The sequence below is a fragment of the Camelina sativa genome, chromosome 4, assembly GCF_000633955.1.
Source record: "Camelina sativa cultivar DH55 chromosome 4, Cs, whole genome shotgun sequence".
NCBI lineage: Eukaryota > Viridiplantae > Streptophyta > Magnoliopsida > Brassicales > Brassicaceae > Camelina > Camelina sativa.
The window spans coordinates 13,721,415-13,747,696 of record NC_025688.1 but is presented as its reverse complement, the minus strand read 5'-3'; the positions used below and the strand labels follow the sequence as shown (position 1 = coordinate 13,747,696).

Here is a 26,282-nt window from a genome sequence, read left to right as displayed (position 1 = left end):
AAAAAAAAAAAAAAAAAAAAAAAAAAAAAAAAAAAAAAAAAAAAAAAAAACACAGAAACTTGATGAAAATTCGATCAAATCTTGTAAGAATCCAACTGTACTCAAAAAGACACTATTTTCTCAGACTTCCACGAGCAAAAACAAGCTCACCTATCTCTTCTTCCCCACATCTTCTTAAAGACTCAGTTTTTAATTCTCATTCGCGCTACCACCACCAACGGAAGGATAAGAAGCCATGGATCCAAACTTATTCTGCTGCATCATATACGGATTTGATTCAAATGCACCAGATCCAGCTCCACCAGCTCCATGATGATGATGATGATGGTTCTGATGATAAGGATCATGACCTTGATTCTGATGATGAAACCCTTGCATACCCATATGATGCGCATAAACTGGCATCTGCATCATCGGCTGCCCTCCATACGGTACTGGAATTGGCACTCTAAGTTGTCCAGCCGATCCATTCCCCTGGCCGTTACCGCCACCGATGTCTTGAAAGCTCTGTGGAGGCACAGGTGTTGAAGAGAAGAGCTTATCCGAAGCAGAGGGACCTTCGTTAGTCAAACCCTGCATCCTTTTAAGGTAAAGCCTATACTTCTGGAGATGAGAAGCAACGTTCTCTCGAGTTAGCCCTTCGACGTTCATCAGCTGCATGATCGTCTTCGGAACCGCGTTTTTGATCCCTAAGTGAGCCACAACATCAACGAATCTCTTGTGCAGCTGCGGCGTCCACACTAAACGAGGTCGTTTCAGTGTTTTCCCAGATAGATCTTCAGTTCCTGAATCTCCTTCCTCCGCCGCCATCGCCGCATCCGGATCCACACCGCCACCGCCGTCTCCATCTCCGTCAGATATCTTCTGCTTCTTAAAATCCGATCCAGGACTACTCGATCCGACTCGATCTTCCTCCTCCTCCACCGCGTTGCTATTATTGTTCGACGACGATGTGTTGGGACCTGAAGATCCGCTTCGCAGAGACGAGAGCGTCGTCTCCGATGCGCGATTCACATCCTGAACCGTACGGCTCCGTTCAGGTGTGATACTAAACGCCATCGCCAGATTCACCGGAATCAAAGAGTAAGAAAGCGATGCTAAATCATCGTCGCTTGGTAATCCCATCTCCCATTCCAGAACCCTATCTCCGTCGCCGGAAACATCGTAATCGCTCATCCTCACTTCTTCTCCCATTTTTTTTTACTCTCTAATTTCTCGAAATTCAGGTAGAGATTAAGCTCCTCTTGAAGCTCAGATTCTTCGGAGAAAAAAAAGCTAAAGATATTTCGTGGAGAAGTTTGGTTTGTGAAGACGACGGACGACGAGAAGAAAAAAGATTCAAAAGAGAGAAATTAAAATATCTTTTGAGTGGAAAGAAGAAAAAAAAGCAAAAAAGATAAGTGAAAAAGCGAAATATCTAATTCCAAATCGGCCTTTTGTGTTAGTGCCAACGTGGACGAGTTAACAAGATATTTTAGATCTTCTAATAAATATCTCTCCAACCGAACATTTGACACGTGTGTAAATATCAGCGAATCTCTTCACGACACGTCTTGAGTTCAGGTTCTGTAACAGTAATCTCGTTGTAGGTGATTAGTTGCTAAGGAAATTACCAAATTAGGCACAAAGAAGGAGTCACGTGGATTGAGAAGGACCAAGTCAGCTATCTTCGTGGGTATTGTTTAGTAATTTACTAAACGACTTAGCAAGTTGCGTTCGTGGGGCGAAGGAGAGAAAAGTGGGCAAAGCCCGGTGGGTTCGGCCAGCTGGAGAGTGAAAAGAGGAGAAAGATTCGGTGGTGAGTAATGTACATTACTGACACGCAGCGGCGTTCTCTGAGCCGTTGGATTGTTTGTTTTAGATATTTATAGAAGTATCTAAAGATCAATCTAACGGCACAGATTTGGCAGGAATTTTTGGAAAAATGAAAATAATTATTGTGGAAAAGCCGAGAGAATCTCTTTCGTCAGATGGTTTAGTCACTCTGTTGGTTTCTTTAACGTCTCGGGTTCGATGCCAAACTTCGTAACCTGAGACAAAAATCTGAACGAAACGTTATCTTCTTCCCAAATTTCTTATTTTTTGAGATTCTCTCCAACTCATCTTCTTCGAGTGACTTGTACAGATTAGGTCCTTAGGAATTTAACTCGTTATTGTTCTCTCCTTGATTGTGGTCGATGACCTCGCTACTCCTTCTCAGAAGTCTTCCGCTCCTCCGTAACGGTTTTTTAAACCACCGTCATCAAGTCGGTATCGTAGCTGGTGGATTTCTCTCTCAGCGTCGGCGTTTATGGTGTTCGCTTGCTGATAAACCACAGTTTTACGAGGATAATGGCGACTCTGCGGCGGAGCGATCCGGTGCGGCTATGAATACGGCGTCGCCGGTTGTTGATAACAGCTGGCGTTTTGAAGATCCTGATTATCGGAAATGGAAGAATCTAGAGGCGGAGATACTTCGAGATATCGAACCTATTTCTCTTCTCGCTAAAGAAATTCTTCATTCGGATAGGTAAATTCGAATTTCGTGGGATAGTTTTGGTGGAATTGTAGTTATTGGTTCAAGTGTTATGTTAGATAGAGTAGTGTCAATGTTTAGAATTACAATTTCAATCGAAGTTTAGGTTGTGGTTGATCTCTCTGATTGATCATGAAGTACTTGGAATGAATCCCTCATGTTCTACAGTAGCTGTTTCATGTTTGGATTAATCCTGAAGAAGGTATAGGCTCATAGATTCTTCCAATATACTTAGTCTTTGAATGGTTGTACAGTATGCTCCAGAGCAGACTAAAATTGGATTAGTCTGCATTTAATTTACCATTCACCATTGCATACCAGTATGCATTGTTGCATACTAAAAATCTCCATACTAGTATGCATTTGAGCGTACAACTCCATATCATTGTAAATTCACTATTGGTCTGCATTTTTCATTCTGCTCCTCAAAAGCTCCATACTAATATAAACTCCATACTAATCTGCTCCATACCACAGTCCAATGTTTTGCATACCAAAATATTGGTATGCATTGTCCGGTTTACACCATACCGTACAACCATTCAAAGCCTTAATGAACATTGAGACACTATTTGGCCTTTGATGTGAACGAATCCATGGAGTCATGACCTAAGGTCACCAAACTGCTATGTGAAGAGGCCATACTACTTGTAGTTGTAGAGAAGTTTTCCCTGCTGCCGTTATTATTGCTTGGAAACTTGATCGGATTATAATGGTCATTGCAGAATAAGCGTTCTTTATGTAGTGATATAGATGCTCTTGTATCTTCAGTATACTGGAACCATAGCCAAATGAGAACTGTTGATATTTGAAGCTAGCTGCAGTGCATAACTTGCCCTTTTGTGTAATTAATAGTACTACAGTCCGAGTGAACTGCTTTCCTTATTTGATAAACAGGTATTTTGATGGAGAACGGTTAGAATTTGAGGATGAGAAGATTATAATAGAAAAGCTTCTTGCTTATCACCCCTACTCGAAAGATAAAATTGGCTGCGGTCTTGATTTTATAATGGTACGTAAATTCGAGAGAATCGATCTCTCTTTTTCTTTAAGCTCTACGCATATAGAGTTATCTGGAGTTACTGTGCATATTCTTGGACCACCATGAGAGATAGATGATTCACATAAATGCTTTTATCTAAAGTTGTGAGAGAAATACATGTTTATAACCATCCACAACTCTTCATTTGCTTTCTGTCTGTGCTTGGGAATACTTATGAGTGGGGCTACTTGTTAATGGCAGGTTGATCGGCATCCTCAATTCAGGCACTCGAGGTGCCTCTTTGTTGTGAGAACAGATGGTGGATGGATAGATTTCTCGTACCAGAAGTGTCTTCGAGCTTATGTCCGAGATAGGTACCCTTCGCACGCTGAGAGGTTTATTCGTGAACATTTTAAACGTGCTAGTAGCTAAAAATCTGTAATACCGTCCCTCTCTTCATCACACAGCAACTTCTCATATAAATTTTGCTGAAATCACACAATCAGCTCTGAAGCATTGTTGTACAAAATTTATAATTTCTCAAATCTATTGGAAAGGCCTGAATCAGTTAGGAAAATAACAGAATAGTAGTAGTTGGTTGGTTCAGAACATTTCTAGATACTAAAATTTCAGTCTTTGGAGAAAGAAACATTTGAATATTGTAAAAACTTTTTTTTTTATCACAAACTCTTTCCGTAAGATCGAAGTAAAAATATTCAAAGTCAAATAAACTAGTTCAGACAAAAGCCCAAAATGGACAACCTCAAAAAGAAACCCAAACCAGTATGCCTTTGTGTGTCCAAAGTCCAAACGTTGAGTCAGCCATAAGAGACGAATCTACTTTATTCCAACCCATATTTGACTCCATATTTTTATATTATGTTGATGATCAAGATTCAAGATGATATTTCCCTACATTTATTTATTTATTGTATTTGTTATGTTAGTTTAGTCCCTACATTTATTTATTGTATTTACTAAAACCTAAGAAAAAAATTCAACATTATGTTGATGATCAAGATGATAATAATATACAAGAACTGCACAATCACATGATTTCCAATATTCAAAGATAGAGTAGAACCTCTATAAACTAATACTTAATAAATTAATAATACCTATAAATTAATAATTTTTTTCGGTTCCAAGTTGGAACTAATATAATTTTAGACACTATTCGATAATATAATAAAATAATAAATTTTTCAAAAATTCTTTGTAAATATATAGTTCCATCAATAATATAAATTAATAATTATATAAAATTATCTAAATATATGTATATATATACACATTAATTTTTACTAGAGTTCTTTTTTAAGATTTTTATTATATAAAAATCTTTGAGTGATATCTTTAAAACATGATAATTGTTATTTTCTTTGTAATTGAATTTATAAAAATATTAGTTGTAACGATTGAATCTTATTTTTAATATTTTTTAATCGAATTAGGAAAATCTCTCTATAAATTAATAATTAATTTATTGAGAAATTAAAACCTCTATAAATTAATATATTTTTATGATTCTAATATTATTAATTTATAGAGGTTTGACTGTACTTTTATATATTTCTACATAAAAACAACACACAAACAGATCTTTTACTTTTTTTTTGGGTTCAAAATAGATCTTTTACCTTCTAAAACCAAAATATCTCTATACAAAATTACAAAATAAAACATACTTACCCCCAATAACGACGACGTTTAGTAACTTACCAAGAAAGAAACAAAAGGTGGGCCACACGCTGATTCTTCTGAAACTTCTTCGAAGGAAACACAGATTTCACATTTGGGTCAAATCTTTCGCACACGTCAATGACGCTCTTCACTGCAAAAACACACACCGTTAATAACTCCGTCATCATCTCCCCCCTAGTCAAAACACTGTCACGTGTTATCACCGTCAAAATCTAACGCCGTTAACACTAAACAAAACAGCGCTATATAAAACAAAAACTTTTTTTCTTCCTTCCTCTCTCATTAAAACTTCAGATCCTTTTCACCAGCCACACAAGTTTTTTTTCTTCTCCCTTTTTCAAAAGATGATGCCAAATTCTAGATCGGCGACGATAACTCCGGCGACCGAACCAACCACCACCACCACCACGACGGTTACGACGTCGTACTGGTGTTACAGTTGTACGCGATTCATCAGCGTTTGGGAAGACCAAGACGCAAACGCTGGAGTCTTATGTCCTTATTGCAACGGTGGATTCATCGAAGAGATCGAAGATTCTTCCTCTAATAATTCTTCCGTTGCGGCGATTCCGGCGACGACGACGAATCAGGAAGTTAGATCGGTTGGAGATAGTCATAGATCTGTAATTAGACGCCGTAGATCCAATCGCCGGACGTCGTTTAATCCGGTTATCGTTTTACACGGAGGAGGAGCTGGTGAGAGAGTTGAGAACGAAGAAGGAGACGGAGCTGCTAGAGAACGACGCGCTTATGAGTTTTATTACGATGATGGATCTGGTTCAGGTCTTAGACCTCTTCCTGATTCTGTTTCCGAGATCCTTATGGGATCTGGATTTGAACGGTTGCTCGAACAATTGAGTCAGATCGAAGCGTCTGGTAACGGAATCGGTAGATCTGGGAATCCGCCGGCGTCTAAATCGGCGATTGAGTCTTTGCCTAGAGTCGAGATCTCTGATTATCATATGAAGGCGGAAGCTAATTGCGCCGTGTGCACGGAGGTCTTCGAAGCAGGTGTCGAAGGTCGTGAGATGCCGTGTAAACACATTTTTCACGGGGATTGTATCGTTCCATGGCTCTCGATTCGGAACTCGTGTCCCGTTTGTAGATTCGAGTTACCTTCGGATCCGATTCAACGGAGTAGCGAGGAAGAAAACGCTGTGGGGATGACGATTTGGAGATTACCAGGCGGTGGTTTCGCTGTTGGGAGGTTTAACGCGGCGATGAGAGAAGGAGAGAGGGTTTTGCCGGTGGTGTTGACGGAGATGGATGGTGGTGGACTTGGTAGTAATGAAGGACCGAGACGTATCTCTTGGGTTAGAGCTCATGAGACACCGGAGATGAGTAGAAACGGTGGGAGTTCAGGTAATGGTGGTAGATTGAGAAGAGCTGTTCGTGGAATGGTTTCGTTTATGAGAAGAGTGAGACCAAATCGTGGCTCTTCTTCTTCTAATTCGAATTCGAATGCGAATTCGAATCTTATTGATTTGGATAGTGATGGTGAAACTAGAGTTATGAATCGATCGACTTCGTTGATCAGAAGATTTTTCTGATTAGGTTGAAAACAAAAAGAAAACAAAGTTCAGATTTTTTGGTTTGTTGATTCAACAATGTAATGTATATATATTTATTCAAATTGGGAAATCTCTTGTTACAATCAAATTTTATTGGAAACAAATTTCGAAGTAGTAGTATTGGTTTGCCTTTTGTTTTCTTGAAACTTTTTTTTATTGGATTCTGAGAAAGTGAAAGGGTTGTGTTTGTTTTGTGTTGGTGAGACATGACATGAATGCACGGTTGTGAAATTGATTGTTTCAAAGTTACCAAATTCGAATCCAAATTCATTTTGGGGCAAATCGGGTAATGGTCTCTGGGATAACTTTACAAAAACATCAATTCCATCAGACTAGATTGAGTTACGTGGATACAACAAATTTCTCAAGAAATAAAAGAGTTTCCCGATTTAACACATAATCCTTACATTGTTTATTTTTTTCTTGTTGAAATGGATATGTATGTTAAGTTGGCATTCGTCATGACTTACATCATCAAGCTGATGATTTGAAATTATTGTAACATTTAATTTGACAAAAATAAAACGAATGGATAGACTTCATTCATAGACAAGGTCTTATTAATAATATCTTTCTTTTCTCTTGTGACAAAAAAAAACAATGTGTGAAAGGTTCTTTCATCTACTCTAAATGGGTGGTCCTATAATTGTTGGAACTAATAATAAAAGTCAAGAAGTTTTGTGTTAGATATTTTGTAACAGTAAGTCACTGTAAATATGTAACCAAAGAGATCTAGATGCTTGAATGTGAAGTGATGGTAGTGGAGCTACGAGGAGTTGAGCGGACCACTTGTTCTCTATTTTACATTCTTTTTTTTTTGGTGGGATCTATTTTACATTCTTTTGAAGTAAACGTATTTCTTCTTTTTTTTTTCTCCTCCACTAAGGAATGTTATTTTTATACATGCGGTCCAATAGTTATAAACTAGATTCGGAAATTTATAAACCGATTATAAGTATCACTGTGTGGTCCTGCGGGGGCATATAAAACAGTAAATATAACTCTGCTAGTTGCAACAGAAATAATGTAAATGTCGTTAATGCAAGAAAAGGTGGTGTAGAAGTGGAATCAAAGTTGTTATTGCTGGCCCAATATTCAGTAAGGACTCAAAAGCCAAACTGCTCCAACGAAAATGCTTTAATTTCCTTATTTCAATGAGAGACACTTCACAAAAACTTCATTCCTATATGGAGAGACTTTCTAAAGAACACGGTGATTCCACAGGAGGTTTTACTATCATATTCTTAAAAGGAATAGGCAATATCTTAAGTTAACGGAGGATGCATTGGATATTCCCTCTATGCGATCCGGTTTCGAGGATCACGCTTCTAAATCACTTGCTAAGGACGTTGACGGGCCTAGTATTTGTTACTTCTCTTACGACCATTATTCGAATAACGGTGGTACTGGAGTCTCATTGTGGGAGCGGCATTGGCTTTTTGGACCACACGAGTTTTCAACCTCGCCCTACTTGTGAATCTGTGATCTATCTATCCCACAAATTGGTGATCATGTATCCAATACCTGGCAAAAGTAAACGCTATATACATAAACATTCTGTAAACTCAATTCAAAGTAACAAATTGAATCTAATTTTATCTAAAAACAGAATACTCTAAAAGTTACTAACACTCACTTAGAACTAGAAAAATACTCCGCAACCCATTCGGTTGTTTTTCTTTACAATCAAGTTCATTTATAACTTAAGTGTTTGAAGTTAATCGGTGGACAATGTATATATAGTGAATATAAAAAACAAGAACTTCAACATATATATGGCTACCCTTATATGTATTGTTTTTTGCTTCCACAAAGATTTTTCTTCAATATCTGGATCCAATGCATATGACTCTCAAGAATGTTTGTGCCAGCAAACGAGCATGAAAACGCAGCGTTTGATTATGTAGAAGCGGGACTTATGCTCTTTCGCCACTTTCAAGCATTTTCGCGTCACGGAAGCTCCTTTCTGAGACAAGCTTCTAGAGAGATCTAGAGAAGACTTGGAAGAGAAATGATGAGCTGAAGATTTCGTGGAACAGCTTCTAGCCAAGAGCAAAGACTTCGAATCTTTAGGCTTTGCTGAGAAACTCCGTCTGAAAACGGGGTCCGAAGAACAAGAAGACGACGAAGACGAAGGTTTAATTGAGAAGCTTCTCGAGAAATGGGATTTGGATGATGAAGGATGAGAAGCTGAAGCTTTTGTTGAGAAGCTTCTTGTGAAAATGGGGTTTGAAGAAGAAGGAGAAGATGAATCTTTGGTTGAGAAGCTTCTTGTGAAAAAGGGTTTTGAAGAAGAAGAGAAATGAGTAGTTTGAAAGATGGAGTCTTTCTTTGTATGGTTCCATAGCTTTTCGACATCCATGAGTCAACAACAATGTGCGTCCTTCGTAGTGTGCGTAAAGAGAGAGGGAGAGAGAGTTTAGAGCAAAAAATGAGTTTAAGTGTCGATCATACCTATACATGTATGTATGTTATATATAATAGGGTCTACATGACTACATCCTTTGCATGGATGCGGCATAAATGTGGTTGCATATGGGAATCGAATCTAAGGAAAAATCAATGTTTAAGTCATTTTGTCTATTGAAGTGAACAAAATATAAATTACGCATGCAATATTATATTGTCAAAAACACATTTTTGAGCTAAACGCAAGTTTTTGTTGTTGTTGTTGTGAATAACTTTTACATTTACACCTCTAAATTAGGTTAAATTTTAACTTGAATATGTGTGACATCCTGATGCAATAATCTTCAGTGATGATCATATAAATGGGTGTAAGTGTAAAACTAACTAGATATATATGAAGTATTTTGAATTTACTAAAAGGTAGTTTTATATTTGCATAGATGATAGTATCATTGGGAGTTATCTATATACGTATAAACTTAGTTAAGAAGACTCCAGCAACAAAACTACATATAAAAAACGATTGGCAGTCAACGAGTGTATAACTTTGACCGCGTTTATAAATGTTATTTCACTGTCAGTGTCTGACGAGTTTTAATTATTTTCTAGTAATCTGTCGGGTAGTGATCGAACGTAACATGATTACGTGAAGATTCGATTAATAAATTTCCAACACAGTAATTTTTAGCAACTTTTTAATCCATCTAAAACTAAATATAAAATGATCAAATTAATGTAGAGTGAACTTATAATTCACTTTAGAGTAGTTAGTTTTGTTCTTGTTCTTCAACAACTTACCTAACATTTTAATAATTCACATGTTAAACACTTAAACTGAACGTTAGTTACAAGGGACATGAACTACATGTTTGACACATTACTACATGTTTTTTTTTCCTTCTCTCTTAAGACTGTCACATGCCAAACAGGGCAAAATACGGAAGGATTAATATTAACGTTGTGGTCAATGGTCATCTAACATTAGTTTTAGTTGGATCGAAGACATATGTATATAAAGACACTAAACTTTTGGGACCAAAAGAACATTTAATGTTTTTGGAAAGAAAAAGAAAAACACTTCAGACCAATTTCACATTCACATGTGAGCATGTGAGTTCTTACAAGGCATGGTCTATGGAGACTTCTTAGTTCCCATTACTCACATTCATCTTAATGCACTTATCAACTAATAGGAAAATCTTGGTTTCACGAAAAAAATATTACAATTTCTGATGTAGGTAACACTAGTGATTGTCTTACTAAACTCAACTCTGCCGTTAATCAAATATGTAAACATAGCCCTGAAAAATACATGGTACCATTGACAATCTCAGCTAATTTTGTTTCTGAAAATTGATATTTCGTTAAAAAAAATATGTGCGGGGACAAGACCACAATGAGTTTGTCCAATACCCTAGCTACTACGAGATACTTATCATGTAATATAACATGGGCGAACACAATTAACACGAAATTTTTCTTTTCAAAAAAATTATAAAATATATATATATATATATATATATATATCTACATATAAACAAAAATATTTAAAAATATGAAAACAATTCTTAATATAAATTTTTGTTATTAAAATACATAAAATAAAAATAAGCAAAAATCTAAAGTTATTACTTCAAACAAAAAGAATCTATCAATACATAATTTAATTATTATCATATAAAAAAGAATGAGAATACATTAATAAAAATTAGCAAATATAAGTAAGACATTGACCGAGTATAAACAATATATTTTTTTTTTACAATAATCATATTGTTGGAAATAATCATATGAACATTTCTAAGCTAATTATGTAATTAGAAAAACTAATTCTTGATACTTATAAAGTTTGGTGAGCTTATTAACTTAAAATATCTCTATTTATAAAAGCAAATAGAAAATATAAGTACAATAATCATCAAGTAACATATATATCACATAAAAATATTTACTTTCTTTTGATTATCTATCATCTACATATTACAAAGAAAAAAGATAAATAAATTAGTAATATTGCACATTAAAAAGGTAATAAATTAATCAAAACACTATTACATCATAATAAATAGCTTATTACAAATCAAACTATGTTTTGGATTTAAATTATAGATTTCTTAATTGCGTAGTTGAAATAAATGTATTGCTTATAATAATTTTATATTTTGGGTTAAAACTGCTATTGTTGGTTATTTGTTAGATTTACATTTCTACTAACACCATATATAAATATAATATATTAGTAATTATTTAATCTTATATAATTTTAGTTTTCTTTCTTATTTAAAAAGTTGTTAAACACCTGTGGAAAAAAAAATTGTTAAACACATAAATAGAGTATACTAAAAATAGAAATAAAACAACCTTTTTGTGAAAAACAATCATAATAAAACATCAAAAAGAAATGTAATTATGATAATAGTTTTGATCCAAAAAATCTCACAACAACGGCTGGATGGATCCGAGAAAATATTTCTATTAGGCTCATATGGGCAGCTCTCTTTGGATGGGGATCTGTAGTTCTACATATATCAGAAAGGAAAGTTTGATTCACAGTTATTCAACAAGCATGGATTCATGGACTGACGTCTATTTGTTTTAAATGAAATAGTGAATTTCTCACAAAAATAATTAATAGAAAAATGTATGACATATTTTTTGCCGGTATTTATCAACAAACTATGCTTTGGGTCTCAGGAATTCCAACGTGCAGAATTTATGTTTGTTAAGAGAAATTGTAATAGCTAAGCATGATTGTACAACAGTAATATTTTACTTTGCTTGTTTATCACCGCTTATATGATTAAAGGATTGTTTGTATGACTTTATTTTGCCGGAAAAAAAATTAAAAAATTTGCATACTATATGTTAATGTATAACTACTTAATTAGCAAACTAACAAATATATTAGAATAACTGAAAAATTAAAAATATATCAGTAACATCTAGACTAGTAGTGGTTAATTAAAAAAAAAAAAATAGAAGACAAATAATTAAGCTTGATTGAAGCCCATATAAGCCCAATAGCGACAAATGCTATCTCTTCTCCGCCTTTCATCACGATGAATCCGCCATTGAAGTTGTTCTAACTTATTTTCTAGTTACTCCACTTTCCCTCCTCTCTGCCTCCTCAATTTCGTTTCTTTGAAAGATCTTTGAGCTTCCGATTTTGTAAAATTGGAAGCGAGTGCTTCTTCCATCACGCTTCCACTCAATTCCGCTTCCGCTTCCGCTTCTGAAGCGTGAATCTCGTGTGTCTTTTGACGCTTCCACGCTACATAGAGCTTATGTGAGACCGTGTTGGAAAAAAGATGCAAGCTTTAAGCATTTGGCCATTAAAGTCTGGTCTTTTGGTTGGTTCAAGATTGGAATTTGAGTTGGATTGTTCTTGTTCTGTTGTAGTTAGCCCTAAGACTAGAAATAGACATTGTTTTCTTGAACAGGCTTGCTTTGGTAGTACTAGTAGTATCTCTAGCGGGTTTGCCATTAACCCTACTTCAAAAGTTCTGTTTTTGTGTGAGCCAAAGAGAAGTTTGTTGGGATCATCGGTTGGGGTAGGATGGGCCACGGAGCAACGAGAGCTCGGGGAAGAAGATATTTCCACAGAAGATTCAAGTTCAGCTTCTGAACCACAAACTGTAAATGGAGGAGAAAAGAACAATTCAAGAGTTAATGTTAGAGAATTAGCGTTTAGTTTACGAGGTGCTAAGACAGCTGATGATGTGGATGATGTACTCAAGGATATAGGAGAATTGCCTCTACAAGTCTTTTGTGCTATGATAAAGGGTTTTGGCAAGGACAAGAGATTGAAGCCTGCGGTAGCGGTAGTAGATTGGCTTAAGAGGAAGAAGATTGAATCAGGAGGTGTCATAGGTCCAAACCTTTTCATATATAACAGTCTTTTGGGTGCGATGAAACAGTTGAGGGAAGCAGAGAAGATACTGAGTGATATGGAGGAAGAAGGGATTGTTCCAAACATTGTTACTTACAATACTTTGATGGTTATTTACATGGAAGAAGGGGAGTTTCTCAAGTCCCTTGGGGTTCTTGATTTAGTCAAAGAAAAAGGTTTTGAGCCTAACCCGATAACATATTCAACGGCTTTGCTTGTCTACAGAAGAATGGAAGATGGTATGGGAGCTCTCGAGTTCTTTGTTGAATTGAGAGAAAAATATGCAAAGGGGGAGATAGGGAACGAGGCCAATTACGATTGGGAATATGAGTTTGTTAAGCTCGAAAACTTCATTGGTAGAATATGTTACCAAGTGATGAGGCGGTGGCTGGTGAAAGATGAAAACTGGAGTACTAGAGTGTTGAAGCTTTTGAATGCAATGGACAGTGCAGGGATTAAACCGAGTAGGGAAGAGCACGAGAGGCTTATATGGGCATGTACTCGTGAAGAGCATTATATTGTTGGTAAAGAATTGTATAAAAGAATCAGAGAGAGGTTTCCTGAGATAAGTCTATCTGTCTGCAACCATTTGATTTGGCTGATGGGTAAGGCTAAGAAATGGTGGGCAGCGTTAGAGATCTATGAGAATCTTCTTGACGAAGGACCTGAACCTAACAATTTGTCTTACGAGTTAGTTGTCTCTCATTTCAGTATCTTGCTGAGTGCAGCTAGCAAGAGAGGGATATGGAGATGGGGAGTTAGGTTGCTTAACAAAATGGAAGATAAAGGATTGAAACCGCAGAGCAGACATTGGAACGCGGTTCTTGTAGCGTGTTCAAAAGCCTCTGAGACTGCAGCTGCGATCCAAATCTTTAAAGCAATGGTTGACAACGGCGAAAAGCCAACGGTAATCTCATACGGTGCACTGCTCAGTGCTCTTGAGAAAGGGAAGTTATATGATGAGGCGTTTCGGGTTTGGAACCATATGGTTAAGGTAGGGATTGAGCCAAATCTTTACGCGTACACGACAATGGCTTCAGTTTTGACAGGACAGCAAAAGTTCAATCTTTTGGATACCCTTCTCAAGGAAATGGCTTCAAAGGGTATTGAGCCGAGCGTTGTGACTTACAACGCGGTTATAAGTGGTTGCGCGAGGAACGGGTTAAGTGGTGTGGCTTATGAGTGGTTTCATAGAATGAAAAGCGAGAATGTTGAGCCTAATGAGATAACTTACGAGATGTTGATCGAGGCTCTTGCAAATGATGCAAAGCCAAGGCTTGCTTATGAGTTACATTTGAAGGCTCAAAACGAAGGGCTTAAGCTCTCTTCCAAGCCATACGATGCGGTTGTTAAGTCAGCTGAGACTTATGGAGCCACCATTGATCTTAATCTTTTGGGTCCTCGACCAGACAAAAAGAAGAAAGTTTAGTCTGATGAAATACATTGTACAAATTCCAATGTTACCGTGGGGTAAGGCACATCCAAGGATTGCCATGTCGGGGACAGAGAACAAAGAACAATTGCAGAGGACTCTTAAAGACAAGAAAATTGCTATTGCAGGGACGAAGAAAGTGTCCAAGTAATCATCTTCAATTATTTCCTTCTTGTTCTGTAATACTTTTTTTAGTTGTCTAGTCTCACTGTTTAATTGTGATTTGTAATCTTCTAAACTTGTTTCCAAATCTTGGTTGGCATATATGTACTTTCAAGTTTCAAGAAAGTAGAGAGACTCGTTCCATATATATGAGAGCAAACAGATTCTACAAACACCTTAAAACCAACAAATTAAAATAAAAAACAAAGAAATGGAAAGCTAACAAAATTATGCAAATGATTGCAAAATTGTTAATTACTTCTTAGCAGGTTTCCAGCAGGAAACAGCATAAAGGACTCTTCCTTTCCAGCCCTGAAGCATCCAGTGGTTATCATTGTCAATCACAAAATCTTTATGGTAACGTTGTTTCACTATTTCTTTCGCGTGCTTTATGATCTCTTTGTTTAGTTTCGCCGGTTTGAACCCGGCTCTTAAAATCCTAACCTGCCATTGCTTGTAAGTTTCAGGCCTTGCAAACCGTTCAGACCCTTCACAGGCTATCACACTCATTGCATCTCTTACGATTAGCTCCCTCTCCACCAGGGTCCTGCAATCGTCTTCTTCTGGTAATGTGGCCTCATACATGTCAAAGAGAGCCGAGCAATGGAAGAGAGCTTCTCTGAACCTTGTTAGGAAGAAGGGTGAATTGTAAGTCCCGTTGATCTCTGCAAACACAAAGAGGTCAGGATTGATATCTCTGAATAGTTTCAGAACCGTGTCTCTCGGAGAGTTGAGTGACATGGTTTCATCTGGCGTATACTGTAGCCGGAGGATGCAGTTGACAACTGTTGTCTCTCCACTGTTGATCACAAGCTCATCAAGAGTTATGTCTTCCCAGTTTTTGGCTATGAAACTGTACTCAAACGGGACTTTGAACTTGTCACAGAACCTCTTCAGTCTTCTCCCTGTCTCTTCAAGCCGCTCTGATGGACGGAAACCTGACTGAGGCAGCTCGATACCAGTCACACGGAGCAGTGGTGGTCCGCCTTCACGGTTTGACAGAGCTTGTATCAGACAAGGCAACTGAAAACCATAGAGAATCCCAAAATCAATGATGTGAAGTGTGGTTGCTTTGGAAGCAAGCTCATAGATTGTTCTGTTTGCAGTGAAGTAACACATTCTTAAGGTGGGGCAAGCTTGAACAAACCCTTTGTATGCCTTCAAAATGTCCACCATAGATGTTCTGCTATAAGTAGCAGATATTGGTGTAGCCATGGTTCCGGTAATACGTGCTTCAAGCGCTTCGGCTAAGTGATAACCAAGTCTCTGAGTTGCATCGCCGCGGATAGAAGAGTGTTCTCTTATCTCCTTAAGTTTCTCAGCAGCTCTAGACTGGTCAAAACTCGCCACTGCTTGCGCGCATTGCATCAGAAGATCTCGCATATCAACTGGCTGTTCTGACTTTTGTTGTTTGGATCGGTTCGATGAGCCCTTTGCTGGTTTGGTTTTGTTTGGTGATGCTTCTCCATGATTATTCTTTTGACATATCAACAACACTTCCTCGTACTTTTCAGCCAGCTCATCCATTGTAGATATTGCAGGGAGCTTCGATTTCCTTCCACCCTCAAGATCATCATCCCTATGGTGATACCTTCTCGTTGATTCCTCTGAAACTACTTCAGGCGATCCAATGATATCTGAGGTTGGTTGATGTAAGCTCGTTATAGAGCTGAAGTTTCCGAGAGAACCATCCTCTAAATCGTTGGAGATTTGATCAGAAGTAGGAGGAGATTGATCTTGAAGCACTTCGTAAAAAGATTTCTCGGCGGCTTGTAAAGCCAAACTGTCTACCAACATACAAGGCTGATCTTCAAGATCTTCCTCCATCAACATGTCATTGATGTACTTGAAGACAGGAAGGTAATCTGAACATACCTTAGACTCGGTAGGAGAAGAAGAGTCGCTCTGAGATTCAGATTCGTCGAAACAAGTGAAGCAAGATTCATCAAGATTGTTCATTGGTTTGCAGCAAGATCCAGAACCGTTTTCGAATTTGAACCCATCAACGGTTACTTGCAAAACAGAATCCATAAAGGATCAAAACTCCTGAGAGAATCTCAAGGAAGATTAAAGAAGAAGAAGGAGAGGAGGAGAGAGACAAAGAAAGTGTAGAATAAGTCAACTAACAGAAGAAATGAGATATAAAACTAGAGGGAAGATTCATGTGAACACACAAGTGGAGAGATGTTGATATATATAATAAGGTATTGTTATTTTGGTTATTGATTATCTTCTTTGCCAAACTTTGGTTATTGTTTATCTTTGTCTTGGCAAAGAAGAAAAATGAAGGTTCGAGGAAACAGAGAAATGTGTGGGGGTTGAGATAAACACTAAGCCGCGACCACAAAAGGTTAGTAATAATATGTCCAAAGACTTTATCTACTGTCGTGGGTCCAAGTGTCTAAAATGCTATTTGTCTTCTTGTTATTGTCTTCCTTTTTGGTCACTTTTCTGGTCAAAAATTTGACTTGGTACTTTGAATATCTTTTTAACATAAGACCAGAACAACTTTTAGCGTATGGTTTGTGTATGTCATCGCCTAAACACTCTATATGTTGATCCTAGCTTTAATCGCTCTATCTCTCTGTTGGAGATAGTGAAGAGACATTTGTAGGAAAAAAACATACGTGTCTTATGTAGGGAGACTAGATTTTTAACTAGTTGGTTCAGGTTGCAATAGTTGTGAGATTATAATACGAATCTTGATTTCATCAGGATTGGCCGAGTCATCATCAATCATATAGAGAGAATAAAAATGTCACCAAGAGATTTACAACAAATCCTTCACATTGTTAGAAAAAACTCAACCTTATTCCAATTATAAAACTTTACACTTGAAAGAAAGAAAGTAAAAAAAAAACAAGAAGGACTGAGACCAGAGCTTCAAGTATGTCAGAATCTTACAATATTGATGATCATAATAATAATACACAAAGGTTCTTTAGAACAAGAACCTGTTCAGATTAGAGCCTCTATACCTGAGAGGATGGTGGTGGCTCAATCTGCAGTTGATGCATTAGGTGTTGTGACCAGTAAGCGTGTGCCTTCAGAACACGGTCCAGAAGTTCCTGTGGCACCGGCTCTCCTCTCCGCTGCTGTGGGGATATCCTTGCCGTGTGGACCAGCGTCTTCCATTTATCCTACAAAAGGCAGAGACTCAACACCAACAACAATAATAGTAATTTTCCAATATGTCAAAACTAAGACAGTTAGTTTAAAAACTAACTAACCTTGAGATCAACGTAAGTACGGTGGTCTGCGTCCACAAAAGCATGAACCTTAACGTCTCTCCACCTGAAGTTAACAAACATACATACAAAACATGGTTACTATTTAAAGAAACATGATAAAAGAATGCAATTTATTTTGTTTCTTACCTTCCGGTTCCGAGATTCTCAACAGCTTGGACTAGTGCTTCTACTTCAGTAACTGAGAAAGGTCGACGAATTCTGCGATGTGCAGCTTGCTGCTGCTCAGTCCTTTTAAACTTACGGTTAGGAGTCCGAGGAGCCAACAACGCTGATGACGCAATAGGAACCAAAGCTCTAGAATCATCAGTTGATCCTAGTTTGCCAAAGGATTCAGATGGGGATGGTGTTGAGTCATCATGATTAGGATCCACCAACACATTGTCGCGGCATAACATCAAATCATCACAGGCATTTTCTGACAGATAACTGGCAGAGAGAAAATGAGGCCCTTAAGCCGCAATAGACTGATTTTTTTTATCGATGTGGCATCTCTGAGAGTGAAGAGAAGAGTACTGAACCTGGATAACAGCGGTTGAGAGGTGGTTCCTAAGCTAGGCTCAAGGCTGAAACCGAGAGAATCCAAGTGCGTGTTCTCCTCAGAGATCCCAGTCTGAAGAAGGGTTTTGCTATCATCTCGAACTTTCTTTCCTTGAACCATCAACCCGACTCGGAGTCCATCCCCTAGTATGGTTGTCACTGCTTCCATCACCATCCGCTGACAATCCCNAAAAAAAAAAAAAAAAAAAAAAAAAAAAAAAAAAAAAAAAAAAAAAAAAAAAGATAAGTTCTTGATCAGGATTTTCAGCACAACAAGATTTGGAATACTATTGCACCTTCAATGAGCCAACAGTAGCAGTTTCTGGAATCTCTATGAAAAGCTCAGGCACCCTAAAAGACTTGATCCGCAGCCTCACTAAAGAGAAACAAAAGAAAAACATTTTAAAAGAAATAATAATAGCCAACAAAGGATACAGATTGAGACACCATTACTTACCATGATGGTCCCTTGACACAAAAGATGCATTTCGACTTTTCATGGAAGTTATTGTTCTGTTTCCTGCAGATTAATTTTGTGCAATCACGTTACAGCAGCAGAGACTTACAACATCCTGAATGAGAAGATGACAATATTGTGAACCTTTATGTGTCTTTCCTTGCAAACGGTAATCATCAGAGTTCGAATCAGAAATACTGTCAAAGTACTTCCTTTTCTTGATGGGATAACTCCTCTGATGATTGTGCGTGTAATAACTCCTCTTTGAGCAATACCATGGCTTTGCATCTACAAATACCAGACATCAAATCACACGTTAACTTAGACAATAAAACTAAAAAAAAAAAAAAAAAAAAAAAACACTAGTTAGGCAATATTACCTGTGTTGCCTCCTTTCCAATGTCTAGAAGCCAATATCTTCCTGATTCTTCTGTCTCCAATACGAGGCACAGGCCTAGTCAGACGAGGGCGAATGTACCCAGAGAAGTTTTCATCATCATCATCATCATTATCATTTCTAGTAAATAAATGTACATCATCATCCCGAGAATCATTGGGACTACCGCTCCCACATGCTCTTACTTCGGTACTACTGTTACTACCTATACTAGCTACAACATCAGGTTTTACATTCACCCCCGGATTAAGATCCTTCCTAAAGTTTCTGACTTTACTAAAACCCTCAACAACCTCCTTGTCTACTTTGTCACTTACTACCAACAAGTGATTAGGATTTGTTGTAATCACAGAGCTAAATCCACACTTGCCATTGTCAAATGGGCTCGGGGGTCCTGATAACGCGTTTTCTTCGGCATGGAATTCCTTCTTTACAGTATTTTGTACAACTACACAGTTTTCTCCACCCGCATTCACCGAGCTTTCTCCCTCGAGCAGCAAGGTTCCAGCTACGGTGGCCAATAAGTCAATCGCGCACAGTTTCTTCTCGTAAATGCGCCTCTTCTGTCAAAAAAAAAAATGAAGAAATGTGAATGATCATCCATGTAACACACACACACACACACAATTTGTGATCAATTCTGTAACAGCTAAAACCAGAAACTGTGAGAATAGCAAAAGGCCCATTTTTACCCGGAGTGATCTGGGAGCTCGAGCTTGAGGAGGCAATATGTAACCATCGTCTCCAAATTCCAAGACTTTATGCGACACCATTACTTGGATGCATAACACAAATGATAGTGATTGCCACGAGCGATAAAGCAATGAATGAAACTCACAGCACGATCTGTGTAGATAAAGAAACAAGAACCATAAGACTCAATTCACATAAGAGAAAAACATGAATTATACAGATCGGTAAGGATCTGGGTTTTATCAAATCAAAATCTGATAAACCATCCTAAAACCCTGATCAACTCAAGATCCAAATCAAGAACATAGAAAGCGTAATTCAAATAAAAGCTTCGATCTTTGAATTAAAAGAACATAACAGATCAAACGTAGAGCAAAAAAAGAGAGAGACACTTACAGATCGGGTACACAGATCGATAGAATGAGAATTTTTTTGGTTTGTATAAACAAAACGACAAAACATCAATCGAAGAAGATGACGATAACTTCAAAACAGATAACACAAAAACCCTTTCAAGATCCAAACCCAAACCAACGAATTTGAAAATCCTAAGACCAAAACACAAAACTTTCGACAAAATCGAGAACACAAAAACCCATCAAGAACAAAAAGTTTAAATCTTTCTCACCTTTCTATGAATATTCAGTTTTCCAAGAACTGTAAACGAAATTGAAATTCTTCAGAGAGAATGAGAGGATCAGAGTTGAAGGAATCAGAATTCTTTAACACACTGAATCAAATCTCTAACCCATGTTTTTAACCCCAAGAAAGTGATTGAAACTTTTTTTTATTTTTTACTTGTATCAAACGCTACCTATATGATTATGTTCTCTCACCACAAAAAGGATTTGATCAAAATCTCTCTTTTTTTTTCTTTTTTTTTTTGCGACTACCAAATTATACAAAAACCCTCAAAAGTGAAGTAAACCACCACGTCTTTCTTGCTTAAACCCCTCTCAATCTCATAGAGCCATATGTAAAAATAACTCAACCACCGGAGCTACCGGTATTACCAGTCCCGTTCTTACCGGGTTATAATAACCAGTAAAAAAAACATTCACCCTAAAGACTCAGGTTCTTTTACCCATCCATGGTCGAGATGACCCACGACACACACACACACTCGTAAGTCCTTAGATTTATGACACGTTGGTAAAGAACTAAAGATGATGGCTTTGGTCCGTAGCCTTTTGAGTAAATTACGTCTTGTCACTGATTTTATTACAAACAAAACTCATTTCCGGCAAAGAAAATGTTTTTTTTTTTTTGGTAATATATATTTTAGTTTCTATTTGGAATATTCGTTTGTGCTTTTATATTTTCCCTAAGAGAAAATAACCAAATTTTCCAGAAATATTTATGTTTTAGGAATCACGTTTAAAGATAAGATGGTCCCTAGTTTGTTATATTGCAATTATGAGGTACTCGATTTCTCTTAATTGGGAATATTAATTAAAACTGAACATGGTACAGTACCTGATTCCAAAATTTTCACAGAAAAATATGTTTAAAATTTTATATTGAAAATCAATCATGAATGTAATCTATTTAGTATATATAATATGAACCATTTTACATTGTAGATGTGACAAGAAAAGTAAAAAAAAAAAACAATTAGAGTTGTACTCGATCCAATTGAATCTGTTGCCATTAGTAAAGAGCAAAGAGCCCCAGCAGTTTATGAACCTGTTTTTAGGAAAGGTGAGATTATGAGAATGTATCTTTGTCTAATCCCCTTGTGTTTTAAATTTGTTTGCTCTAACTAAATATTTCCATGTGTAAATGAATACACTCTCATAATTAATTAAATTCATACGTCGATGTTTCTAACGTTTAACGAATTTTTATCCTGTGTTGAGAAAAATAAATTAAAAAGTCAACATTTACGTACAACAAGTTCGACATATTTATAATCCTGTGTTGGATACAATTACAAATTATTTCATTTAGCCCCACAATCATTATTATTATTTTATTTTTTTAAAAGGAAGGCCTACCTCTTTTCTTAAATTACAATAAAATAATTATGTCATCTTATCCTATCTCGAAAAAGTTCGAAAGGGATAAAAGGTGGGTGGTTTTGAATTTATATCATACAAACACCACCGTTCAATATTAAATTTGTTTGGAAAATACTTAAAAAGAATATTCTAACATACATATACAACCAAAACATATGCGCAATTTCATGCATATTTTAGTTTTAAAAGGCTAAGATCGATGGTATATTTCAACCCAAAAATGAGTGCATATAGAATATATAGTATACTTCAACTAAATACGTAATGAAAAGATACATTTATATGAGTTACGAGGATTTAGAGAACGGTGGTAAACTAGATATTACTCAAACATTTCTAGATCATGATTGTGAATCTGTGATAGACTTTTCATGAATTACTTCGAATAAGATAAGTTCACTATGAAAACTTATCAAGTTCGTTTTCTCATTTGTGATATGGTCCGATCAACGTCGAACATTTGTTTCACCCAAAAAAGCACCTAACATTTGTTTCACCCAAAAAAGCATCTAACATTTGTTGGTTTTTAGATCTTTTTGAACTTTGAAGACTGAAGAGACATCAAATAGTCACTGAACTTTTCTAAAAACTAAAATCGTTAAAATAACTTTTTTTTTGCTTTGAGAATTCACTATTTCAGTCATTTAAATAAAAGCCAGTTCGTTTTATCTGTGGGCTCATATTCGTGGCAACACGAGCTTTTTACTCTTTGTTACGTTTTCCTTTGAAACACCGTTATTGTCGACGCATAATTGGTAAATTATTCAACGGATAATTTTAGGTACAGTAATGGCCCGTTTGTATCCACTGATCCCACACATAAGATAGGAAAAAACTATAGTGCGTGAATAAAAAAATTCTTATTTATATCTCTAGAAGCATATGGAATTAAAGGTGATACCATAAAAAAAGAAATTCCATCATATTTTTTTATACTTCTAAGTTACTTATGTTCTTGACCTCTGGTTCAGATGGTTTTTACATTTCACATTTATTTGTGTTCTCGTTTTAATATGGTTTGATTGGACACATCTATGCTTTGGTGCATGGCTCTATTTTGGCGTGGAAAAAAAATGTAAAATGCGTCTTCCGGGAGTCGAACCCGGGTCTATTGCTTGGAAGGCAATTATCCTAACCGTTGGACTACAGACACTTTTTATTGGATTTTCATACTATTCCTTATCAAACGTAAACGATTCCAAATGATATAGATAGGTAAAGTTTATGCACAAAGCTGATGCTTTTCTGATTTAAAGCAGAGACAGAGAGTTAACTGAGAAAGTGAAGTAACATGGCCCATATAACTCCACCCACTAAATTTCAGATTTCATAACTTTGTTACTCAATGATTCATAACTTTGATAGATATGATTCTCAAGCGCTTGTGTTATTTGATTTGAGTAGCAGCATCAGTAATCTTCTTCTAGAACGTTGTTTTCCAAGCGTTTTAGGTTGTGACAAGAGTGAATGCTTTGTCCCAATCTTGGCTGGCAGATTCTTGAATATTGTACTCCCCTATTGAAGGCCACCATCAGTCCCCGTCCAAGTGACTTTATCCCGTTCATTCATAAAATCAAAGTTCAAAGGCTTTGGGGGTGGCTCATTACTTTTTTTGTTGGACTACTACTATTGCTTCCTCGACCTTCAGAATGCTTATAAAATTGCAAAATCAACAGTTCAAGTAAGGAAGAAGCAAACAAGGGGTTTAAACTTTTAAGGTGGTGTCTGTCTACTAATAAAGTTGGGAAGAAAGAAACGTTTCTGACTCGCTTCGGGATACAAGTCTCCGTTTTTTCTTTCTTAACAGCCTTTTTAGGCATCCCGTATTCCCAGTAGTACAAAACCTCCTGGAAGTTACGAACCAGTTATGGTTCGTAGCAAAACTACATTACAAAACCACACATTTCAAACATTGCAAAATCATATTCTTTTCGAAACAATGGGCATTCTTCACGACTTCACCTTTTGATACTAGAATTTTTACCCTAGAAGGTCTCAATTAACCCATTGGGAATTTCACTAACAATTAAGATGCATCAAGATAAAACAAGTCAAGCCAAATTCAAAGAGGTTTAACTATCCAATAAGTGAACAAACTTATTAAACTACTGGACGAAAGCCAAACATGGATAAACAAATGATAGAACAAGCAATAACAAGCTAAACGACTTGCATGCAGAGTAATAGAGAACAATCTAGTGCAACAGAAATAAAGAACAAGTTCAATATTCAGAAACAATCAGATATGCTTGTAATATGCTAGTAATTATCATTGTGAAAATATATTACCAAAAATCGAATAAAACAAAATATGCTAGTAGCAACATTCCCGATTTTTATGCAAATGTTATATTGTTTTCCTTTTTAATTTGCATATAAATCGGAACTAAATATTGGATTTGTAAACTTTTCAAATTTTCAATTTAAGTTTTAAGAATCTTCATGTACAGAGAATCTTTTCCAAGTCCATTTATATTTTTGCTCTTACGTCATAATCCTTTAATCTTTTGAAACCCTAATTTTCTGTCTCTTCTCGTGTGACTTATCTTTTGAAGGCTTGCTGTTGAAGAAATCGTTGAGGAAGACACTAAAGCCATAACTTGTGTTTATTGTCTCGTCTCCGATTAAAAGAGAGAGAGAGAGAGACAGCGAGAAACAGCCGTCGGGAAAACAGAGAGAGAGAAGAAATTAGGGTTGAGCGGCGTCGATGATGAAAGGAACCTCATTTCCCCTGGATCTAATCTTGGAGGTACTCGTACGGCTTCCTGCATAATCTGTTGGCAAGTCGCGCTGCGTGTCGAAGCTGTGTTCATCAGCCACCACCCTTCCATCAAAACTCATATGTCTAATGAAATTCAAACCGGTGTGTTTAAAAGAGGAAATGGACATTACAAATAAGAGACTAGAAAGTTAATATAACTTTGTGATTGATTCCAGCTTTTAGGACAGTGGAGCTGCTCATAAACGCACCTGGGATGTTCTGTCTTCTCTTAACGCATGTGAGAGAGGCTTAGACTCTTCCCGTAGTTCCTGAGAGAGAAACGGATATCTCTTCAATTTTAGCAGTTAAAACTAAACAAGCGCAGCTAAACGACAAAGCTTTATCTGACCTGCAAATTTTTCTTACTTGCCAATTTAAGAAAAGTTTAACAAGGATCAAAAATGAATGTTTAATTTACCTCTTCTTGTTAAAATCAGATACACCATTTGCAACAAGGACCAATTATGAATGTTCTGTTCCAACATCCAATGAATTCAGATTATCATGCTATCAGCTATTAGAAACACATGATTTGATAACAATTTCAATATGAGATTAGAGATCAAGATAAAAGGGATAGGAAATCGAGAAGACAAACAAACCATGTCAAATATAAAACGAAATCTAAGTAGAATATTTAAACATAATCCAAACTAACATATAATAAAGTCATCTATAAGCTAAATTTGTGAGAGATTAAACAAAATACAAAACGAAATCTAAGTAGAATATTCAAACATAATCCAAACCCCATAACAAAATTCACAAATCCAGCAAAATTCAAAATTCAAAAAAAAAATTAAACAACACCAAATTCAAACCTAAAACTTATAAACCCTAAATTAACCTCCTATCAGATTAAAACCCCACAAATAGAATTCACCAGCGCAAGAGAGAAAGAGGCTTACCCGAAATGAGAGACGTTGCCACATTGAATTCATTTAGACTTGTTGAAACCACAAAGAGAATGAATTTTCAATTCTAGTCTTATATGCAAGAGAGGCATGTAGATTCGATTTAAGGTGATGTAGGGTTTGGGTGAGTTGGGTCGAATGAAAGAGAGACGGAGGAGGTGGACGAGGAGTATGAGGGTGGGGGAGCGCGGTTCAGCTATAGCGGCAGAGACAGTAGAAGAGTAGGTCAGACATCAACGATAGAGAGGAGAAGAGATCTACGAAGTTTTTTTTTTGGGTCTAAGTTTTTTTTTAAAAAATTGTCTGTCTCCAAACAAAATAATAAAGGGAAATGTTACTTTTTTTTCTAAGTGTTGGTTCTAGTTTCCAAACAATTTTTGCTATGAATTTGCTACATTTGTGTTGTGTATCACGGTGTTACAATATTTTGTGTCACAAAATATGTAGCATTTTTGCTACAAATTATGTATGTTACTATTTGTCATTATATAGCTACACTTAGTAACTAATTACAGCTACAATATCTATTAATTTAAATTTTATCAATAATATGTAACCGTTTCTAGATATTATTTGTTATTAAATTG

The 26,282-nt window shown here is 36.5% G+C and overlaps 7 protein-coding genes, 1 long non-coding RNA gene and 1 other non-coding gene across 14 annotated transcripts in view; 3 read left to right on the top strand and 6 right to left on the bottom strand.

The window, feature by feature from the left end:
* The window catches only part of LOC104780475 (transcription factor LUX), a 4,071-nt gene extending 2,620 nt beyond the window's left edge, over nucleotides 1-1,451 (bottom strand). For both annotated transcript variants that reach the window (XR_766751.2, XM_010504976.2), the window contains exon 1: nucleotides 151-1,451. Coding sequence is in view for 1 of the 2 variants with exons in the window: in XM_010504976.2 (XP_010503278.1) it covers nucleotides 190-1,194 (1,005 nt within the window). In the remaining variant the exon portion in view is untranslated. The remainder of the gene's footprint in view (nucleotides 1-150) is intronic.
* On the top strand, nucleotides 1,983-4,044 carry LOC104780474 (protein DCL, chloroplastic). Its single transcript, XM_010504975.2, has 3 exons — nucleotides 1,983-2,509; nucleotides 3,413-3,527; nucleotides 3,759-4,044. The coding sequence occupies exons 1-3, from the start codon at nucleotides 2,178-2,180 to the stop codon at nucleotides 3,927-3,929; spliced, it is 618 nt and encodes a 205-aa protein (XP_010503277.1). The 5' UTR covers nucleotides 1,983-2,177; the 3' UTR covers nucleotides 3,930-4,044.
* On the top strand, nucleotides 5,181-6,911 carry LOC104780473 (E3 ubiquitin-protein ligase RDUF1-like). Its single transcript, XM_010504974.2, has one exon. The coding sequence runs from the start codon at nucleotides 5,546-5,548 to the stop codon at nucleotides 6,749-6,751; it is 1,206 nt and encodes a 401-aa protein (XP_010503276.1). The 5' UTR covers nucleotides 5,181-5,545; the 3' UTR covers nucleotides 6,752-6,911.
* LOC104780472 (putative protein TPRXL) lies at nucleotides 7,924-9,249 on the bottom strand. Its single transcript, XM_010504973.2, has 2 exons — nucleotides 8,556-9,249; nucleotides 7,924-8,296 (listed from the first exon to the last, which is right to left on the bottom strand). Exon 1 carries the CDS (start codon nucleotides 9,132-9,134, stop codon nucleotides 8,625-8,627), a length of 510 nt encoding a protein of 169 aa, XP_010503275.1. The 5' UTR covers nucleotides 9,135-9,249; the 3' UTR covers nucleotides 7,924-8,296; nucleotides 8,556-8,624.
* LOC104780469 (pentatricopeptide repeat-containing protein At3g46610) lies at nucleotides 12,206-14,810 on the top strand. The gene has a single exon (XM_010504968.2). The coding sequence runs from the start codon at nucleotides 12,490-12,492 to the stop codon at nucleotides 14,497-14,499; it is 2,010 nt and encodes a 669-aa protein (XP_010503270.1). The 5' UTR covers nucleotides 12,206-12,489; the 3' UTR covers nucleotides 14,500-14,810.
* LOC104780470 (scarecrow-like protein 30) lies at nucleotides 14,745-16,980 on the bottom strand. 3 transcript variants are annotated; one of them, XM_010504971.2, is made up of 3 exons: nucleotides 16,540-16,980; nucleotides 14,924-16,447; nucleotides 14,745-14,830 (listed from the first exon to the last, which is right to left on the bottom strand). In XM_010504971.2, exons 1-3 carry the CDS (start codon nucleotides 16,608-16,610, stop codon nucleotides 14,776-14,778), a joined length of 1,650 nt encoding a protein of 549 aa, XP_010503273.1. In that variant the 5' UTR covers nucleotides 16,611-16,980; the 3' UTR covers nucleotides 14,745-14,775. The 3 variants fall into 3 exon arrangements, with proteins under 3 accessions (XP_010503273.1, XP_010503271.1, XP_010503272.1); XM_010504969.2 differs by having other exon boundaries at nucleotides 14,924-16,979; XM_010504970.2 differs by having other exon boundaries at nucleotides 14,745-14,840; nucleotides 14,924-16,978.
* Nucleotides 17,399-21,036, bottom strand: LOC104711112 (telomere repeat-binding protein 2). The gene is made up of 10 exons (XM_019244640.1): nucleotides 20,628-21,036; nucleotides 19,999-20,152; nucleotides 19,290-19,869; nucleotides 19,054-19,197; nucleotides 18,910-18,972; nucleotides 18,749-18,828; nucleotides 18,434-18,630; nucleotides 18,042-18,341; nucleotides 17,895-17,958; nucleotides 17,399-17,804 (listed from the first exon to the last, which is right to left on the bottom strand). The coding sequence occupies exons 2-10, from the start codon at nucleotides 20,077-20,079 to the stop codon at nucleotides 17,637-17,639; spliced, it is 1,677 nt and encodes a 558-aa protein (XP_019100185.1). The 5' UTR covers nucleotides 20,080-20,152; nucleotides 20,628-21,036; the 3' UTR covers nucleotides 17,399-17,636.
* On the bottom strand, nucleotides 23,102-23,173 carry TRNAG-UCC. Its single transcript has one exon. It is a non-coding gene; the product is annotated as a tRNA-Gly (tRNA).
* On the bottom strand, nucleotides 24,278-25,989 carry LOC104780466. 3 transcript variants are annotated; one of them, XR_766749.1, is made up of 4 exons: nucleotides 25,690-25,989; nucleotides 25,200-25,254; nucleotides 24,991-25,050; nucleotides 24,278-24,865 (listed from the first exon to the last, which is right to left on the bottom strand). It is a non-coding gene; the product is annotated as an uncharacterized LOC104780466 (long non-coding RNA). The 3 variants fall into 3 exon arrangements; XR_002037602.1 differs by having other exon boundaries at nucleotides 24,278-24,844; XR_002037603.1 differs by having other exon boundaries at nucleotides 24,278-24,823.

Excerpts from the sequence above, each read along its gene's own strand:
- LOC104780474 (XM_010504975.2), top strand. The coding sequence starts at position 2,178 with ATGACCTCGCTACTCCTTCTCAGAAGTCTTCCGCTCCTCCGTAACGGT. Across the intron at positions 2,510-3,412 it reads GAAATTCTTCATTCGGATAG|GTATTTTGATGGAGAACGGT; the intron begins GTAAATTCGAAT and ends TTTGATAAACAG. Across the intron at positions 3,528-3,758 it reads GCGGTCTTGATTTTATAATG|GTTGATCGGCATCCTCAATT; the intron begins GTACGTAAATTC and ends TGTTAATGGCAG.
- LOC104780473 (XM_010504974.2), top strand. The coding sequence starts at position 5,546 with ATGATGCCAAATTCTAGATCGGCGACGATAACTCCGGCGACCGAACCA.
- LOC104780472 (XM_010504973.2), bottom strand. The coding sequence starts at position 9,134 with ATGGATGTCGAAAAGCTATGGAACCATACAAAGAAAGACTCCATCTTT.
- LOC104780469 (XM_010504968.2), top strand. The coding sequence starts at position 12,490 with ATGCAAGCTTTAAGCATTTGGCCATTAAAGTCTGGTCTTTTGGTTGGT.
- LOC104780470 (XM_010504969.2), bottom strand. The coding sequence starts at position 16,695 with ATGGATTCTGTTTTGCAAGTAACCGTTGATGGGTTCAAATTCGAAAAC. Across the intron at positions 14,831-14,923 it reads TGCTGGAAACCTGCTAAGAA|AATCTGTTTGCTCTCATATA; the intron begins GTAATTAACAAT and ends AGGTGTTTGTAG.
- LOC104711112 (XM_019244640.1), bottom strand. The coding sequence starts at position 20,079 with ATGGTGTCGCATAAAGTCTTGGAATTTGGAGACGATGGTTACATATTG. Across the intron at positions 19,870-19,998 it reads GAGCTCCCAGATCACTCCGG|AAGAGGCGCATTTACGAGAA; the intron begins GTAAAAATGGGC and ends TTTTTTTGACAG. Across the intron at positions 17,805-17,894 it reads GTACTTACGTTGATCTCAAG|GATAAATGGAAGACGCTGGT; the intron begins GTTAGTTAGTTT and ends TGCCTTTTGTAG.